We start from the raw sequence: 18,205 nt of genomic DNA, 5'->3' as shown, positions 1-18,205 counted from the left end.
AAAGCCAACTGAATAACATTGTTATATATATAAACACATTCATGGATCTACATTTTGTCGATACCTGTATCTTTGCATTGCGCAAGGTCTTGTTTTTCTCTGACTGTTTATAACGTTTTTACACTCATTCCATTGGATGTTAGATGTGCACTGATTAATACTTTAATCTTAGATGCATGATTTGTTTTATTAGTAGTTAATGGCTTTGAATTAGCTGTCAGTGACTGCGAGTACTCTCAGATCTGTTCGTATTGTCCTATTGTTTTTTTTAATATACCGCCGATATTGTTCAACTGATATTCTCAAATATTTCAGATGTATAGAAGAAGATGGTTGAAAAAATAGAAACAACACGCAATATGAAAAAAACTATTTACCATTTAATGAGGAAGAAGACATCAATCTAGCAACTGAGTTGCTGGTCACAGGAGACGATACTTCTATGTATTTGTACGTGCTTCCTTCATAAGCCGCTTTTGGTCCTGTTCCAGAAGATGGTGATTCTCCCTAAATATTAAATTGTGTATAATAAATATAATATTACATTACAATTTATCTTTAATGTTTTATTAAATTTCAAATTATCGGCACACTGGAAGTGGCTGCAGAATATATGTAAATATTTTGTATTCGCTACAACTCAACATTATTAAACCATTCCCGTTTATAGAAACCAAGAACACTTTGATAAACAAATTATTGTAAAATGGGTGTTTCAACTTTCTTACAATGAGCAAACGTATAGTGGCTAAACGGACAGATGTACGGACGAACGTAGTCGAAGGGATATTCGGACGCCAGCAAAAATTTAGCTTTCCTAATGTGAAAAAAAACACGAACAATAACGGTAGAAATATATTTTGTATTGCCTTAAATAACGTAACAATCGATTGCTTTTAAAAATGACTGAATATATACCCATGGGACAATTAAAATTCATAAGTCATAGAAAAACCGATAATACAAAAGAATTAGGAGGCTAAAAACTAAGACGTATTTATTATGGTATCTAAATCATAACATCAATAATACAATGGCTTGTAATGACTTACTGATATAGGAGTCCAATCAAAATCGTCATTTGTAGCTTCAACCAAAAAACATGAAGCACCAGCTTCAAATGAACATGTTTTCAATTGGCTGCCACCTGTGAAGAAAAAAAAGTATCCTGTGATTATGAAAGAAAATAGTTTTATTTTTCAAATTGCTTACAAATTATATGCATGAGCCCGTCGCAAATCATTTGAATGAAAGCAATAAAAAGAGTTCTAAAAATGTTTCAGTGCTCTATTGTTCGTTTCTATCGTCTACAACAATATTAGAAACTAGTAAGTCTGATGCCAGTTACAGTTCCTTAAGGTCGTACCCAACACCTTCACTAAAATTAATTTGGCTAGTTTAATTTTCATAAAATTTTGACATAGTATTTACTTTGACCCTCTGACCAAAATATAAAAATTTCAAAAAACTTGAACCAACAATTTTATCAGAAAAATTACACTGGTCATATAGCAGTTTGACAAATACCAATTTTGATCATTGAGAAACTTTATGTTCCCTTTACAACACAACGTAATTAAAACGTTTAGCTGATTTTACAGAGTTATCTCCCTGTAGTGTTAGGTACCACCTTAATCTGTTTTGGAAAATTATCGTGATTGTATCACCTTATAAAGCTGGTAAAGCTGTTTAAGCTGTTAAAGCTTTTATAGTTTTATTGCAAATTACATAATTATTTCTAAATATTTTATGGTTTGTGTGGAAATGTAGCACTTTTTTGTTTACCATTTATATGGACGACTACAAAAATAAATATTCCAGATTTTGTTAATGGCAAGAGAATGTGATTCGAAATTGTTTACATTAAATTCGTACTGTTAACATCACTTGAAAAAAAATTCAATGAGATAATTTACAGCAGCTCTGATCATGCAATTTATATATAGAGAATAAAACATGGCAAAATCCTTATCACATGCCGTATCCCCCTCGACCAATATCATCTCTCTGGCCTAAAGGCCCTTGGGCTGATATTGGTGTCTCGGGATGATACGACATATGATACGGATTTTGCCATGTTTTATACGCTTTATCATATATTTCAATTTGAGAGTTATATTATATGAACTGTTCACTGGGTTACCTTCAGTTCTACTTTTGTCTTGTTTTAAAACCCTTAAAAGAACTGCTCAATTACTTATCCAAAGCACCTGGGTTACCTTACAATTTCGGCGTGCTGTTGTTTAAAAATATTTTGTTTATTATTGTATTTTTTAGTGTGTTTTGTATTCTTTATAGTTGCATTTAGTGTGCCAAAAAAATATGAAAACTTGACGTTCTTGACGTCACATGTACATACCAAACAATGACGTCATTCAATAAATTGCGTCACGCCCGAATGACCGTACCTATTTTGAGGAAAAATATTTCTTAAGCAAAAAATAAAATAAGTAAAATAAATAAAAACTGACTAGGGGTGTTATAAAGGGTATGCGATAAAGGGTGTGCATCAAAGTTGCGCGATATGGATTAAATAGCAGGCTATTTATCAAATATTCAAAACTACTGTATTTACTACTAAACATATGATAAATACAGTTATACATCATAAACTAATTTCGAATTTGTCTTTTCTTGCCAGGAATATACAACCAATTCTAATCTAATTATTTGTAATTTCCTTTAGATTATAATAAGTACTAATTCGGATTTGAATAATTAGTTCGTTGTTTATTTTATGATATTTTTTCAGTTTTTTTCGGTACCGATTTATTAATTAAAGTTAAACATGTTTACTACATAAATTGTAAATATTGGACTCACGTATATATATTTGGACATTTCAATTTAAATAAGTTAGAGTTTGCTGTAGTCCTTTTTTTAGCGACTTTAGAAACTAACAGAACCTTTTTCTATCTTAGAATATAGGAACATTATTCTTTAATTGATGTATAATTTTTCACTAGCAAACTGTCTTAAAAGTGTACATCTTTCTTTGACAGAAATACCATTAAAATCTAGCTGTTACAAGATATTTTCCTCATTGATCTAATCTACCAAACATGAACGAAAAATGCAGTGATTATTTGATGTTTTTTCGTTGATCAATCTTTCTATATTTCCTAGAGAGTGCAATTGATATTATCCTGGTACCTTTGATAACTATTGATGAAAGGAGTTTGATTATTTGTTTATCTGATTCTTCACCAATAACATCAGTATTGCACATTACTGGTATTATAATTGTCGCTTTTTTCCGTGTTGACATGAATATCGATAATGTGGTCAATTTTATAAATTTCCTGTTTACAAAACTTTGAATTTTTCGAAAAACTTAGGATTTTCTTATAGAGGCATAGATAACCTTAGCTGTATTTTGCACAACTTTTTGGAATTTTGGATCCTGAATGCTCTTAAACTTTGTACTTGTTTGCTTTATAATTGTTCTACAGTTGACTTTGTGGTGAACCATACCGTTACAGTCGTAAACGACATCGTCCGTAATCACAAGAATTAAACCCAATAGAGCTTTGAAGGGATAATTTGGATCAGCGCAGTCAACAACCAGTGCCTTAAAATCTTCAGGTACTCCATCAGGCCCTTCAACAACAACGCTTTATTTAGGTTATGACTCGACGGATCAGAGCCGTGTTACATGCCTGTTGTGATCATGACAGATATTGACATTGGTGAGACGTTTTATGAACGAAATACCTGTGCGACATTCAATATATATCCAAAATGATTTGAATGTTTGAATTAAAGTATCTTTTTATGAAATGTAATAACAATCTTACCTCTTGTTCCAGGGGTAAGTGAAATATCATCTATTGCAATGTCGCTTGACCAGCCAGACCCACGAATACTTTCAATGGATATCTAAAAATACGCAATTCATTATGGTTTATAAGCACACACTATTCTATAGATTACTTCAAAAATTGTTCTTATGTTGCCTTTTTGCAATTTTTAAGAGAAACATTCAATCTGAAAAATCATTATACTTCTTTGAATCTGTAGGTAAACTAACTGTGTACATTGGTAAATGATAAATATCTTTGAAAGTCTGTTGGAAGTGGGTTGAAAACTAAGTAAGGCGCACTTCAGGACTTTGCAACCCTAAAATCTAAGCCTCTTTGAATAAAACTTTGCATAGCAATGCTTCGTACACCATAAGTGAGTTCACTCGCAACAATGACATTCTAATTATATAGAAAACATACCCGTTTTATCAAGCTTCGGTTTGTCGTTCAGTGGTGTTACTGTGAACTTCTGATTCAACAAACAACGCATTATTACCTGTCAATTTCCTCTTGATTAAAATAATGCGAGAAACAGATTTTTGGTGGAAGCATAGTGCTTAGATTTTTAAAAGCCATGAGACATATGGTTACGCAAATAAGTCTTAACTCTCTGTGCTTTGTTAAAGCATTTTATCGAAAAGCAGTTTAAAAGGCTACTTACTTTAAGACCATGCATGGCAGTTATGTTAACTTTCCCTTTGACCCAATCATTGCCCTGAGATCCAGATCGAGTCCATATAATTGATTTTGCTGTGGTCGTTCCTTCTGTGTATATATTTAATGTACCCATTTTGCTACCCTTCATATGATACCAGAATGTCATATAGTAGTCGACATCTACAAAAACATTAAATAATGCTGAATTAGAACACTAACATGAACACCTTAATTCATGAGAAAGAGAGGGTTAAGCACAACTTTTGTTCAATGTATGTTGGTAACATGTTTTTGAAAGTTATTGATGCCATTGTCATATTCTTAAAGCAAAAGCTAGAGGTTTTTGTAACTCTTACTTGATAACTGTATATTTGTTGACATTACAGCTTTATCCCCGGCCTGTCTGGATTTTCCTGATGCCTCTATATACACATATTGAAACCCTGTGTGTGCATTATCTGGTCCTGTATTACTTGATCGTGTTCCTAGCTGTTCACAAAAGTTATCGACAATTTCAATACAAGCGATAGCATTAATTTCATAAAAATCAAAGCATTCACTTGTTTTTTTGTTTGTTTTTTTTTGACAATTTTTATGAATTGGAACAACAACGCATTGATACACATTATTAAATAGTACATAAATTGCAACAACAATAATTTACCGAGGTTCAATTCTAAAAAAATCGATCTAATTATTTCATCTTTCTGAATTACTACACTTCCCTCTTTATATTTCTTATTTCCCTTTGTTGTCATATACAAATTCTTTTTCTCATATGATAACATTCATTTTTTTTTCTTATTGGAAACTTCCCTTTTTCTTCATTTGTTATTTCCTTTTTCCTAAATTTGTATTTTTTCTGGTATCTTATTTGCAAAGACTTAAGCTATGAATTTCTTTGTGATTCAAGAAGAAAATGTTCCATTCATTCAAGATAATGATATCAGTCTTGATCAGCATAAAACTCTCAACTGTATCAAAATTGCAGTACTCAAGAATTTTAAAGATAAATTGTAAAATCAGTAATGCACACTTAAAAAAGTCGTTATCCATTATATAATCACGTATTATATTTATATACTGGTGAAATATTATTTTTCTAATTTGACTGGAAAGTTTGAGCTTACTTATTCAAGATGACTCTGTTATCACTTTTCTGACTTATTCGACTTATCAGTTGGTTTTGTTTTTCAGTTACATCTCTAAAGTTTTAATTTTAATACTAATGCCATTCACACACACACTTCAGCAATAATACACGATAACAAGTAACTGTATTACGATTGGTCTCATCAATCACATCTTGGGAATGCGATTTGTATCATTTAGATTCTGAAATGGTACATTACTCTTAACTTACACTTTGATAGTCCCAATTAAGCTCATGATTTGCCTCTGTTTCAAAAATGCATCTTTCTCCATACTCAAACGTACATTTGACTACTGCTGAGCCTGAAGAAAGTACTGATTGTTAAACAAAATCCAAAACATACAACAAACACAACCAAAAACAAATAAAAAACGGAAAGAAGAAACAAGGCAATGCAAGGGAAAAATAATGACGGATGATACACATAAGTCTACAAAAACATAGCAAACTCATCACTGAGCAACACGAACCCTAATAAATATTGGAGGTCAGATCTCATGCACTTTTTTCGAACTGGTAGGTAAAGGCTGCTCCAGATGTTATAGATATATTCATTTAGGTTAAGTACTCATTTACACGATGAAATTAAAGTAAATTGTTGTGTGTTTTGTTTTTTTTTTTTTTTTGTGCTATTTCATTTGTTTTGCCATGGTGTTGATCGTAATTTGTCCGCTTACGAGTTTTATTGTGCCTTCGGTCTCTTTATTATTTTTCTTTTAGTAATAATTGATAAATGATTTATATAGTCATGTTAAATTTCAGATAGAAAAAAATATGAACGTTAAAAATTAGGACGAACCAAGCAATAATTAGCAGACATAGGTAATGTCTAACTTTTGACAGAAATTAAAACTATTTAAAGATTTCATTTCTTTTTAAACTTGAAATCAGATATAACTAATAATCAGCAGCAGGGTACAGAAACAATTCGTCATTACATAATTAAAACTACTTAAAGAAAACAATGTTGAAAAGGCATTTAATCAGAGAACACTAAGATTACACTGCAGAAATCATGCATAAGATAATTCTCAGGTGATTAAAAGTAACCTTGAGGCAACATATACGATAGTTAGGTTAGGATTTAAATAAACTTTTGTTTACATTTGAATTAATTTCAAGGACTACTAATATGTGTCTTTAATGAGTTTTTACAACCAGTGGGTCCAATCCTCTGATTGTTGATGTTTCGTCACTGAGAGTATCACCAGCCCAGTAGTCAGTGCTCATGTTCTGGCATGAATATCATTGATATGGTTATTGTCTGTAAATTTACTGTTTATTGAAAAATACAGTCCTTCGTTATTTTTTTCCCTTTCAAATAAAATGACACTTTATAGATATCAATATACTCCATTCGAAGCGAACGCTCAAAGCAAAAATTTGAAATTTTAGTATGTATAAGCTACATGTATATGACCAGAATTGACAGGAAAATAATATCAACATCACCTAAGAACAAGTTTGCTTGAGGAAGTTTGACCTTATTTTATTAATAATTCCTAAATTAATAAACGGATAATTTCAAAACTATGCAATTTTAGGATTTTTAGGAATTTTATAGAGTTTAGTTAATGGTCTAAAGTCTTTTGACTATATACATATCATATTTTAATTTGTAGGATCAAAGGAACGTTTAATAACAGGAACACATCAGAAGCATGAACTAGAGGATTATGTCATTGGAGTAGACATCTCACACCGTGGTAAGGGGTATAAAAAGGATATATATATACGCACTAGTAAACATATCACAGTCTTTGCCTGATACACCTTGATTACATGTACATGTATAGTCACTGGTACCCTCAGGGCTGCTGCACTTTCCATACATACAAGGGTTGGTGACACATCCTGAAAATAGTAAGAGTCATTACATGTTATGTCCATAAACCAAACAACTCAATCATCTTTACTTATAACACATTTTTGGTAAAACAATATTTTTTATATCTGGTTAAACAATAGGGTCAAACTATATCGTTCTGTATATCCTAGATTTTTTCTTACCTTTATTTGAAGATGATGAAATTCATACAATTGTTTGAGAGGTATATTTTCAGGTATTTCATTTTAAAACAGTAGTATTTTTGACATCAAAATTAAGAACTGAGAAATCATTGTTCACTAAAAAGACCCAATAAATGAGGACATTAAGAAACTGTCTCTAACTTCATTATATGAATTGTGTAATAATATATATTTTTTTTAAAAACGACAACATATGTCTCGGATATGAACGCGTTTGTCCTAGACTGACACAGTGGGCCACCAGGTTATCATGTACAACATATTATGTACCTTTTTGTATTATGAATATTAAACAAAGGAAGCAGATGGATTCATGACAAATTGTGTTTTGGTGATGGTGATGTGTTTGTACGTCTTACTTTACTGAACATTCTTGCTGCTTACAGTTATCTCTATCTATAATGAACTTGGCCAAGTAGTTTCAGTGGAAAATGTTAGTAAAAATTTACAAATTTTATAAAAATTGTTAAAAATTGACTATAAAGGACAATAACTCCTTAGGGGGTCAATTGACCATTTCAGTCATGTTCACTTATTTGTAAATCTTACTTTGCTGTACATTATTTCTGTTTAAAGTTTATCTCTATCTATAATAATATTCAAGATAATAACCCAAAACAGTAAAATTTCCTTAAAATTACCAATTTAGAGGCAGCAACCCAACAACGGGTTGTCCGATTCATCTGAAAATTTCAGGGCAGATAGATTTTGACCTGATTAACAATATTACCGCGTGTCAGATTTGCTCTAAATGCTTTGGTTTTTGAGTTATAAGCCAAAAACTGCATTTTACCCCTTTGTTCTATTTTTAGCCATGGCGGCCATGTTTTTTGATGAAATGGGAATTAAAACACAAACTTTATTGTAGATACCCTAAGAATCAATCAGATGAAGTTTGGTTTGAACTGGTTCAGTAGTTTCAGAGGAGAAGATCTTTGAAATAGTTTACGACGACGACGACGACGGACGACGACGGACGCCAAGTGATGGCAAAAGCTCACCTTTCCTTCTAGGAAAGGTGAGCTAAAAAATCAAATTTAGGACTCTAAATTGCCATTGGGACGCTCAAACGCAATAATCACCTTAATGTGCGAAGGCCAACGCTACAGTGTGACGGTTTGATACGTTAAAATCCGATTGTATGTGCTATTTATTTGAACCCGCTACAATGCGTTTACCGCAAAATTATCGACGTTAGCAACATTAAACAACAACAACAACAATACTTTATTTTAAGAGGGTTACACAGTAAGCTATATGACTAATCTTCACTGAGGCCCTCATCATGAAATATCAAACAAAATGCAAACATATACATTGCATACATTAGTATAAAAAGTCAAGTATGATAATAATGTTCAATACAACTTGATAAAATGTGATGAAAAAATAAACATGATGACATCATCAGTTGTTAATATTATTTATACAGCTAGGTTGATTTCAATGAATGATCTGTTATTTTGTATTTGAAAGAATTAACATTTGTAACATTTCTTAACGGTATTGACAAATTATTCCATAAGAATGGTCCAGAATACATAAAAGATTTTTTGAACAGTTCTGTTTTTGGTTTAGGGAGTATGACGTTTCCTTGAACAGCATTTCTCAAGGGGTATGGATTTCTGTCTGAAACATAATGAAACTTGTTAGTAAGATATGATGGGGCATCATTTTTAATGCACTTAAATGTCATCACAAGCTTGTGATATTTTATTCTCTGTTCAACTGTCATCCAGTATAACTGTTTGAATAAGGGCATAGAAGGAGCGAAGGGTCTGTTTCTAGTATTAATCTAGCAGCTCTCTTTTGTTATTTTAATATCCTTTTTAAACCTTTAATGTTACAACTACTCCACACTGTACAACAATAAGCAATTAGTGGCAAGATATAACCATTATAGAATAATTTTCTGCAGTCTAGATTTAGAAATTTGTTAATCTTTAATAGCAGATATAGTCTAGATGATATTGTGGATTGATTTATTGATTGTTGGTTGCTTAACGTCCAGTGGCAAATATTTCATGCATATTCAGGACGAGAACAAGTTAACAATTAATACAATAGGAAGGTTGTTGTAATAGAGGATGATGGTTGGGGAAATTAAGACTGCCACTGGAAAATGAGGGTAAATTGGATAGGGACAGAAATTTTGCCTTGCAACAGGCCACCTACGGACCCCTCAAAAAGTTGTTGCAAGGGTTCTTAACGTGCAAAGAGCGTGGCACTTTCTTTACACGAGGCATCGGATTTAACGTCCCCCTTCTGACCGGACGTGACTGCGAACTTGATACATCCCACACAGCCAAACGGACGCCCCACTTCAGCAAGCGTTTTACTGCCGGTCGGGAGAAGACCAAGTGACCATATTTCTATACCCCAGTCACCCTAGGGGTGTGATATTGTTGAGCAATCACATCAATTTGGTTTGTCCATGTGCATTATGACGAGAATATTTATCCAGGGGTTTTATTAAAGAAAGAAGAGAGAAACAAATGAGCAAAAACAAGGATATTGTTTTTGTAGCTTGAAGAAATTAACTAAATTTGTAAAAAAAAAAATTTCATTAAAACAGCTGAGGTGCCAAAAAATGACAAAATATAAAAAAGAAGATGTGGTATGATTGCCAATGAGACAACTATCCACAAAACCAAAATGACAGAGACATTAACAACTATAGGTCACCGTACGGCCTTCAACAATGAGCAAAGCCCATACCGCATAGTCAGCTATAAAAGGCCCCGAAAAGGCCATTTCTGATGATGAGCTGCTTGAAATTGATAACATTTTTAAAAAATCATTTTTGAACAACATGAATAATCAGCATAAATACTTGAGAATTTATTTCTATTAAAAAAAAAGGACCATCATATAGCTTTCATCTAAAAAAAACATCAAAACCCCATTATTCAAAATATTGCATAAACAAGAAAGTTCATGTATAACATAAAGACAAATGTTAAAATAAAGTCATTCATAGAATACATTCAAACCTTTTCCAATTGATTGAACTTTAATTGAGAATCCTTTTGCAGCTGGCTTAGTTGAGAAAGTGTTACTGTCAAATCTTATTATCATAGCATTGCTCAGCTCATCTGGTGTACTGTCCCATATCTCTTCATCGGCAACAAAGTTCGTACCACATTTCCTGTATTGTAAAAAGAAGAAGATGTGGTCAAACTATTCTTATTTCCATGGCATTGCTCAGGTCACCTGATGAACCTCTTCACCAGCAACAAAATTTGTACCACATTTGGTATATAAAAAAAGAATATGGAGTGCAAGTAGAGAGCACAAACTAAAATGTCTAGCCTGTTGTGTTAATGCAGGATGGTTCAACTTTAGGTCGAAAGTCTTTGCAATAAATGTGTTATTACTGGCATGACAAAACCCATCAAAATTACCCAGCTAAATATGTAGGAAAAAGTGGCAAAGATACCAGAGGGACAGTCAAACTCATAAATCGAAAATAAACTGACAACGCCATGGATAAAAATGAAAAGACAAACAGACAAACAATAGTACACATGACACAACATAGTAAACTAAAAAAAACAAAAAGCAAATCTAACCCCACTAAAAACGGTGGGGGGTATCTCAGGTGCTCCGGAAGTGTTAGCAGATGGAAGCTACACATACGTTTTGTTTTCATCAAAATCATCATTGTAGAATAAAGGATCAATTAAATATCGACGTTGAAGAACATTCAAAACAAAGAGTTGCAAAAAAGGAATGTCAAAATTTGTGATGATTAGCGATGCCTAGGGTTTTGATAACTAAGTGCTGCGAATGGTCGTGTAATTTTATTTACAGAGAATAGCTGCATCAATGCTATTCATGTCAGCACAAAATTTATTATTACCAACAAAGGGCATCTACCCAGTGGTTGTAAAAAATTATTAAAAAGTAAAATCACAAAAATACTGAACTCCGAGGAAAATTCAAAACGGAAAGTCTCTAATCAAATGGTAAAATCAAATGATAAACACATCAAACAAATAGACAACCACTGTCATATTCCTGACTTGGTACAGGCATTTTCAAATGTAGAAAATAGTGGATTGAACCTGGTTTTAAAGTGCTTAACCTCTTCCTTGTACAACACTCGCATCAAGTTCCATTATATTTACAAAGATGCGTGATAAAAGTGTCACAAATAGGGATACAACAACAACACGAACCCCACCAAAACCATGGTTTGATTTCAGGTTCTCCGATAGGATACACTACGCTTATACCTATGTCTGACCCTCAAATTGGGGATGATTGTAACAAAAACGAAACGTGTGTCTTGCGTATCAAATTATAACCCTTGTATCTTGATATAATTTTATCCACAAAAGATCGGACGCTTTTGACAAAAAGGCATATTTTATCTTTATATTACAAATATATAACACTTTCATTGGTGGCAACCAAATCTTGTACGAAATATTGTTACATCCTGTACTTACTTTGGGCCTTTCTGTCCCAATAAATTATATCTATACTCCAACCAATGATTGCATGCAGCATCAGCAGATATATCCATGTACTGTACTGAAGCTCTGACTATGTTATTTGCAGTTCCCTAAAAGTGATAAAACAAGTACATCATAGCAAATTGCTTCAGCTGTTATCTAAATATAAAGAAGTATAATTCAACAAAACTGCATTGAATTCGGTGAAAGATACTTTAAAAAGGGCATTGAAACGTAAAAGTCGAATACAAACTGACATCGCCATGGCAAAAAGAAAAGAACAAAACACAAACAACGGTATACAAAGCACAACACAGTTTCTCAGAAACGATAAGCAAATATTGTTCCTCATATGACAATTGTCGTGTTATTTTACTGTTTAGAATTTTAGTAATTGCGTATTTTAAGGTTAAGGTTTAACACAAGAAATAAAACTGTTCATAATAGGAGATGAGAATGACCGATTTGATTAAAAAGGATAATTGTTATTAAAAACAAAAATTAAGGATAAATCGTCTCGCTTCATTTTTGTATGTTACGTCTAAATATTTCTTATATGATTTGGGTATAAAGAAAACGTTAATATGATTGGACATGAGGACTTCCGGTAGTTTTTCATGGCGTTGTTTATTATTCGATAGACGACATTGACCGACATTCTTTTCTAATCCAATGTAAAAAACGATGGCGGGGCAAAAGTAAAACTAACCGGATCGACGTCAATTTCATTTTAACCGTTAAATCAAATAATGAAAATAAAGCATTCGTTTAATGATAATAACAGTTTTTTTCAATTTATATTTAATCAGATAGCAAATTTTCATATTTTTGCATCAACCAACAAATGTATTCATGCGACAGATCTATTCGATGACCCTTATATACAATTCACTTGTGATAGAGTTTACGAATGTGGAAAAATGAATTCCTTATCTCCAATTTTAAAGAATTATAATGAATAAACAATTTTTTTAAATAATTTATGGATGTATAAACTGGATCAAGTTACTCACAAACATATCATAAACGTCCTATGAATATCACCAAAAAAGATGCACCCGAGTTCCATGGGATTGTATGCTGAGTGCGTAGAATTATTGTTTGAACAGTTTATAGATTTCACATTGTGAAAACAAACGAATTGGCCCGTGTTAGAGTCAATACAATCTTGTAAGATAATTTGTTTGATAAATTTATGACAATTATTACCTTTACCAACCAGGTACATTCTAGTCCTGTTGGGTAGTTAGAGGGGTAGTTTGGGGATTGGATCAATCTTTCCTCTCCTGCAGCAAGGTTGATAACACCCCCACAAGTTTCTGTAAAATATCAATTTTGATTGTTTTAGTTAAAGCCCATCTGATTACAAATTAAACCTTTATATTTTGTAGTTCATTTAATGAATGTTGTTTAAATGTAGTCGTTCTTCATTTGATCGTTGATAATGTTCCTGTTTCAATTTATTCAGTCCCAAATAACAGTTGAATTATAAAATTTCAAAATCAGATATCAACTATATGCACCATATGCATATTTTTCAATTAAACATTTAACCCGTAATGCTGGATTTCAAATATTTAAAAGTCATACAACCAAGCACCAGCCTTAAAATAGTCATAAGTATATAACATTATAATTTAATTTTGAGTGTAACGCGTCTTCTGATTGGCTGACGTTATTTTGTTATGAGCCCATAGACATAATTTAGTCATGTGACCATGACGTCATCAACGTTTTTTTCATGGTTTTCTACGGTTTAAAATGGAATTTAGAATTAAATTGTAAGAAATGACTGTAATATTTGTTCTGTCTATTCGAAAACATAAAAAATGTGGTGCACACTGTTAAACAACCTGCTACGCGCGTTATTCAATGTGCACCACATTTTTTATGTCATTTCTTCATAGAAAGAAAAAAATATTACAGTCATTCCTAAAATAATAGTAATAAGTATCAAATATTTAAAAAGCCATACGTATCAAATATTTAAAAAAGTCATAAGTCTCAAATACTGAAGAGCAATATGCCTAAATAATGAAAACCCAATCAACCAAAAACCTTAGCAATGCAAACATGTTCTGAAATAAATATTGACCAGACATCTGTATAGAGTTTAAGACTGTATGTTGTCTTTTAGAATTATTTCATTTATTGTTGTCTATAGATTACTGTCTAATCGGTGTATAGCAAAATTGTCCTTTAAGAGATAACTGTATTGTATTTGAAGCTTTAAGGACGTCCATCGGTAGTTTCACTGTCGCAAATTTAGTTTACCTGGCGACGCGGAGCGGAGACAGGTAAACGGGTATTTGCGACAGTAAAACTACCGATGGACGTCCGCAAAGCTTCAAATACAATACAGTTATCTCTATTCTAATGCAAAACAAGTTCATAATTAAATTTCAATCCTTATTTCAGTGTAAAAGCTTCATTGAAGAAAATTCCGCGAAAAGATGTTATCTTCTTTGGTCCCTACACTAGGTGACGTCATAGGTATGCTTCCGGCGTCAAACATAAACACCGGACGTTTTCTGGCTTCTGTGCCGCTTCAGAATGTAATAAAATTTTATAAAAAGAAGATTTTTAGGCGCAACAAGTGAGTTTTTTTTGTTTATTATTGTAGAAATAACATGTCAATACATTCCGAAATTCAAAATGTCGGCTTCCTTAGTTACAGACAAGGAGATAGAGAATTTTACGTTTGATGTCATCCAATCAGAACAACTGTTACAAAATAATTGCATTAGAATATTCATATGTAGGTAGCATTTATTCTTCCAGAATTACAAACAATTTTTGAAATATATCTATACAAAGCTAATCAACGTACGTACCCATTTACAGGCCCATACATGGTTGATGAATGTGAAAGTACACACTTGTATACATTGCCATTTCAACTTTTTCTGATTCGATTGTCACTGTTAACTATCCCAAATTCATGTATTTGGTTTTGATGTTATATTGGTTATTCTCATCGGATTTTGTCTAATGCTTAGTCCGTTGCTGTATGTGTTACATTTTAATGTCGTTGTTCTCCTCTTATATTTAATGCGTTTCCCTCACTTTTAGTTTGTTACCCCGATTTTGTTTTTTTTTTGTGCATAGATTTACGAGTTTTGAACAGCAGTATACTATTGTTGCCTTTATTTAAGTCTTTTGTAGACGAAAAGCTCGTCTGGCGAAAATACTCTATTTAATCCTGGTATCTATTGAAGATAGGACAACATCTAAAACTGTATCATCAAATCATGTAAACCGATTAAAGCCGGCATATGTACACAAACCAGGACACAGGTCAATACCAAACCATTACATTGATCACAGTGAAAACAATAGTCCATGCAACGACCTGATTTTGTCCGAAAATAAGTTGTCAAATATCGATGATACAAAAGAGTCATAAACCAGTGCGTTCCGAGATAATAACTTTTCAACACCTGAATCGACACTAGACCGTTAAATGATTGAAAATGTAGAATCAAACGTTACTGGCGTGTAAGATAGTGAACGGAACACATAAACCAGCACAGGATGCACGTCAAATGAACATTTTTGATCTGAATATTAACGCAACACAATTTGAAAAAGAAAGGCCACCGCGTCTGATAGAATATGATCATTATCCCAGATCGGGCGTGTAAAAATTATTCCGCCGCTTCCTGAAATGATTACCTATAGTTCATATATGTAGCGTCTGCAGAAGCGCGTGGGAGTCATACTGTCGCTTATTAAACAGTATAAATGACTGAAACATGTTGAAAAAAAACTCATTATGACTGGAGTAAAATGTCCCTGATTGAAGTTAGTTTATAGAGTACAGATATTGATACTAGCGTAATAAATGATGTTACTGCTATTTCAAGTTGATGAACTTCATTAATTCTTACATTTCATGTATACATTTTTATATTCCATTGTTTTAGTTGATTATTATTTTAAACTGGAATAACCATTTTCTAGAATTTGAGAAGTATGCATATTTTTATAATTTCGGTACAAGATTTTCGATATTTGGAAATGTTAACATAAAACTGAATTGCATTAACCTCATATGTATACAAGATAACGAAAATGTATGGCAGTACGACCTGATATACATTAGATGCATTTCCAGAAGTAGTATGATAGAAGTCATAAATTGACGTTTTCGGAGATATTGGTTTTGTGTTAAATATTTCATGAACAATAAATATGGTTGACCTACGAGTCTGTGTGTGAGAAAGAGCATTATGGTGTATGATTCTGTGAGTGAAGTAGAAAAGGTAAATGAGATCTATAATGGAAAAACTCATTTTCAGTAAGAGGTAGCGGTCTCTGTTCATTTCATATCTGTATACATTGTATTGTAATAGTCAAGCTACGGTCATGACAAAACTGTTTCTTTTTACGGCCAAATTTAAATCATTGATTATTGGTTTCATTCCGTTACTAACTTGATATCAAGGGAGGAGAGAAAGTTGAAGATTACAAGTAATACGTTTAAGTTGAAGTTTTCATATCAAGAAATATTATATAAGAAAAGGTTTTGTATTGTTTCAAATATGCAGAGGTACCGAAATGAATTCAATCAGTGGATTTTATTATATATATTTGTTTCGCGGGGAGGTAGCTATGTACAACGGTTGAATTCGGTTCGAGATCCGAGATATTCTAGGTTGTAGGACCCGTGTATTGTTTTTGTAGATAGTTTGTGAAAGATGATTTTAGAAAAAAAGATGTCTTGATAGTCCGCGACTATAGCAAAACCAATCGTCCTTATTAATATGAAATCATTGTTTTTAAATAGAATAAACTTGTTGTATATGTAAGACTCAGATCGACGTCTGGTCCTTTATCGACATCTGAGGATGAATTTCTTTCACAATAAAATGTCGAAGATATAAAAAAAAAGGTATCGACCAAGTACTAAAACAAAATAACACTTCATAAAGTGCATGCGTCCGTATCATTTATAAGTTGTAATACTTATGACATCTCCTTCTGAAGTTTTTTTATGATTCACTTTATTTGTATTCTGATTTTTTGTTTAACAATGGATAACACTGAATCTCATCTAAAAAAATGCATTACAAGTGGTTACTTACGACTATTAGAGACAGTTCCTTCACAGATAGTACCAGTTAGGACATCTGGACAAGTACATGTACATTGAAAATTAAGAAAGCCACCATTTTGACAGTTAGGTATGTTTGTGCAGTGGTCTACAAATGAATAATTGTAAAAAAAAAAAACATATCAATAGTTATGTGTGACTTCCAAAGATACATTTCTATTGTTTAGATTCACATTTTTTATGTAAAAACAATAAAAGACAATCTCGAATCTTTAACCTGCTTCAATATATTTTAACACCATTTTGTCATACAAGCATTATTTAGTATCCTTTATTTTTTAAAGCAATTGTTGGCATTTGAGGCAAACAAGGTATTATGTTAGATTATATTGGAAGATCACCTGCGCATGATTTCTGATAACTGATAGAACATCTTTTGACATGTTATGACCTTCAATACTGCATCAAGATAATTAACAACAATCAAAAACTATTATTAAGATTTATATTTCTACAAATTGTATATCATGATGAAATTGAACATGGTAATGCTTTCCTTTTATTTCTGATGACGTATTACAATTAGTTATAACTTCAAAGGAGAAGATCCGGTAAATGCTAATTTTGGCCTACATTTTAAGGTACAAATGTAAATCTTATGACATATTTTTTACATTTTTAAGTAATTGAGTGTCTTCTCCAGTCGATTCAATAAGTTAATAAAAAAGACTGAAATTACCCATTTAAGACGCTCAATTCGTATAATATACAAAATCCATGGAATGTGCCACAATTTCAATCCAACTTTAGACAAACAAAATTCGTCTACAAATTGGCACAAATGCTAAGGTTGTGAAGATTTCGGTAATTTTGCCTGCATTATTGATGCTAGAACCTAACGCATGTGCATGGTGTTTATATTTTTTTAGCAAAAATATTCTACTTGCCAATAAATAGCTAAAAGCTGATATTTGAACAAATTTGTAGAAATGCTATATTTTAGGTAATAGTGTATTCAATTCACAGCCTCTTTTGAAAATAATAC

General features: G+C 32.1%; 1 protein-coding gene across 2 annotated transcripts in view; it reads right to left on the bottom strand.

Annotated features, from left to right (window-relative positions):
• Positions 1-18,205, bottom strand: part of LOC139499493 (MAM and LDL-receptor class A domain-containing protein 1-like) — a 51,620-nt gene that overhangs the window by 15,075 nt on the left and 18,340 nt on the right. For both annotated transcript variants that reach the window (XM_071288193.1, XM_071288192.1), the window contains exons 13-23: positions 17,192-17,308; positions 13,314-13,423; positions 12,099-12,214; positions 10,638-10,792; positions 7,354-7,467; positions 5,824-5,915; positions 4,817-4,949; positions 4,465-4,640; positions 3,798-3,879; positions 1,053-1,147; positions 378-507 (exon numbers count right to left, since the gene is read on the bottom strand). In XM_071288193.1, coding sequence (XP_071144294.1) covers positions 378-507; positions 1,053-1,147; positions 3,798-3,879; positions 4,465-4,640; positions 4,817-4,949; positions 5,824-5,915; positions 7,354-7,467; positions 10,638-10,792; positions 12,099-12,214; positions 13,314-13,423; positions 17,192-17,308 — 1,320 coding nt within the window. The remainder of the gene's footprint in view (positions 1-377; positions 508-1,052; positions 1,148-3,797; positions 3,880-4,464; positions 4,641-4,816; positions 4,950-5,823; positions 5,916-7,353; positions 7,468-10,637; positions 10,793-12,098; positions 12,215-13,313; positions 13,424-17,191; positions 17,309-18,205) is intronic.

This window comes from Mytilus edulis, chromosome 12 (genome assembly GCF_963676685.1).
Source record: "Mytilus edulis chromosome 12, xbMytEdul2.2, whole genome shotgun sequence".
NCBI lineage: Eukaryota > Metazoa > Mollusca > Bivalvia > Mytilida > Mytilidae > Mytilus > Mytilus edulis.
The sequence above is the reverse complement of the archived record's forward strand: the minus strand, read 5'-3'. Positions and strand labels throughout refer to the sequence as shown.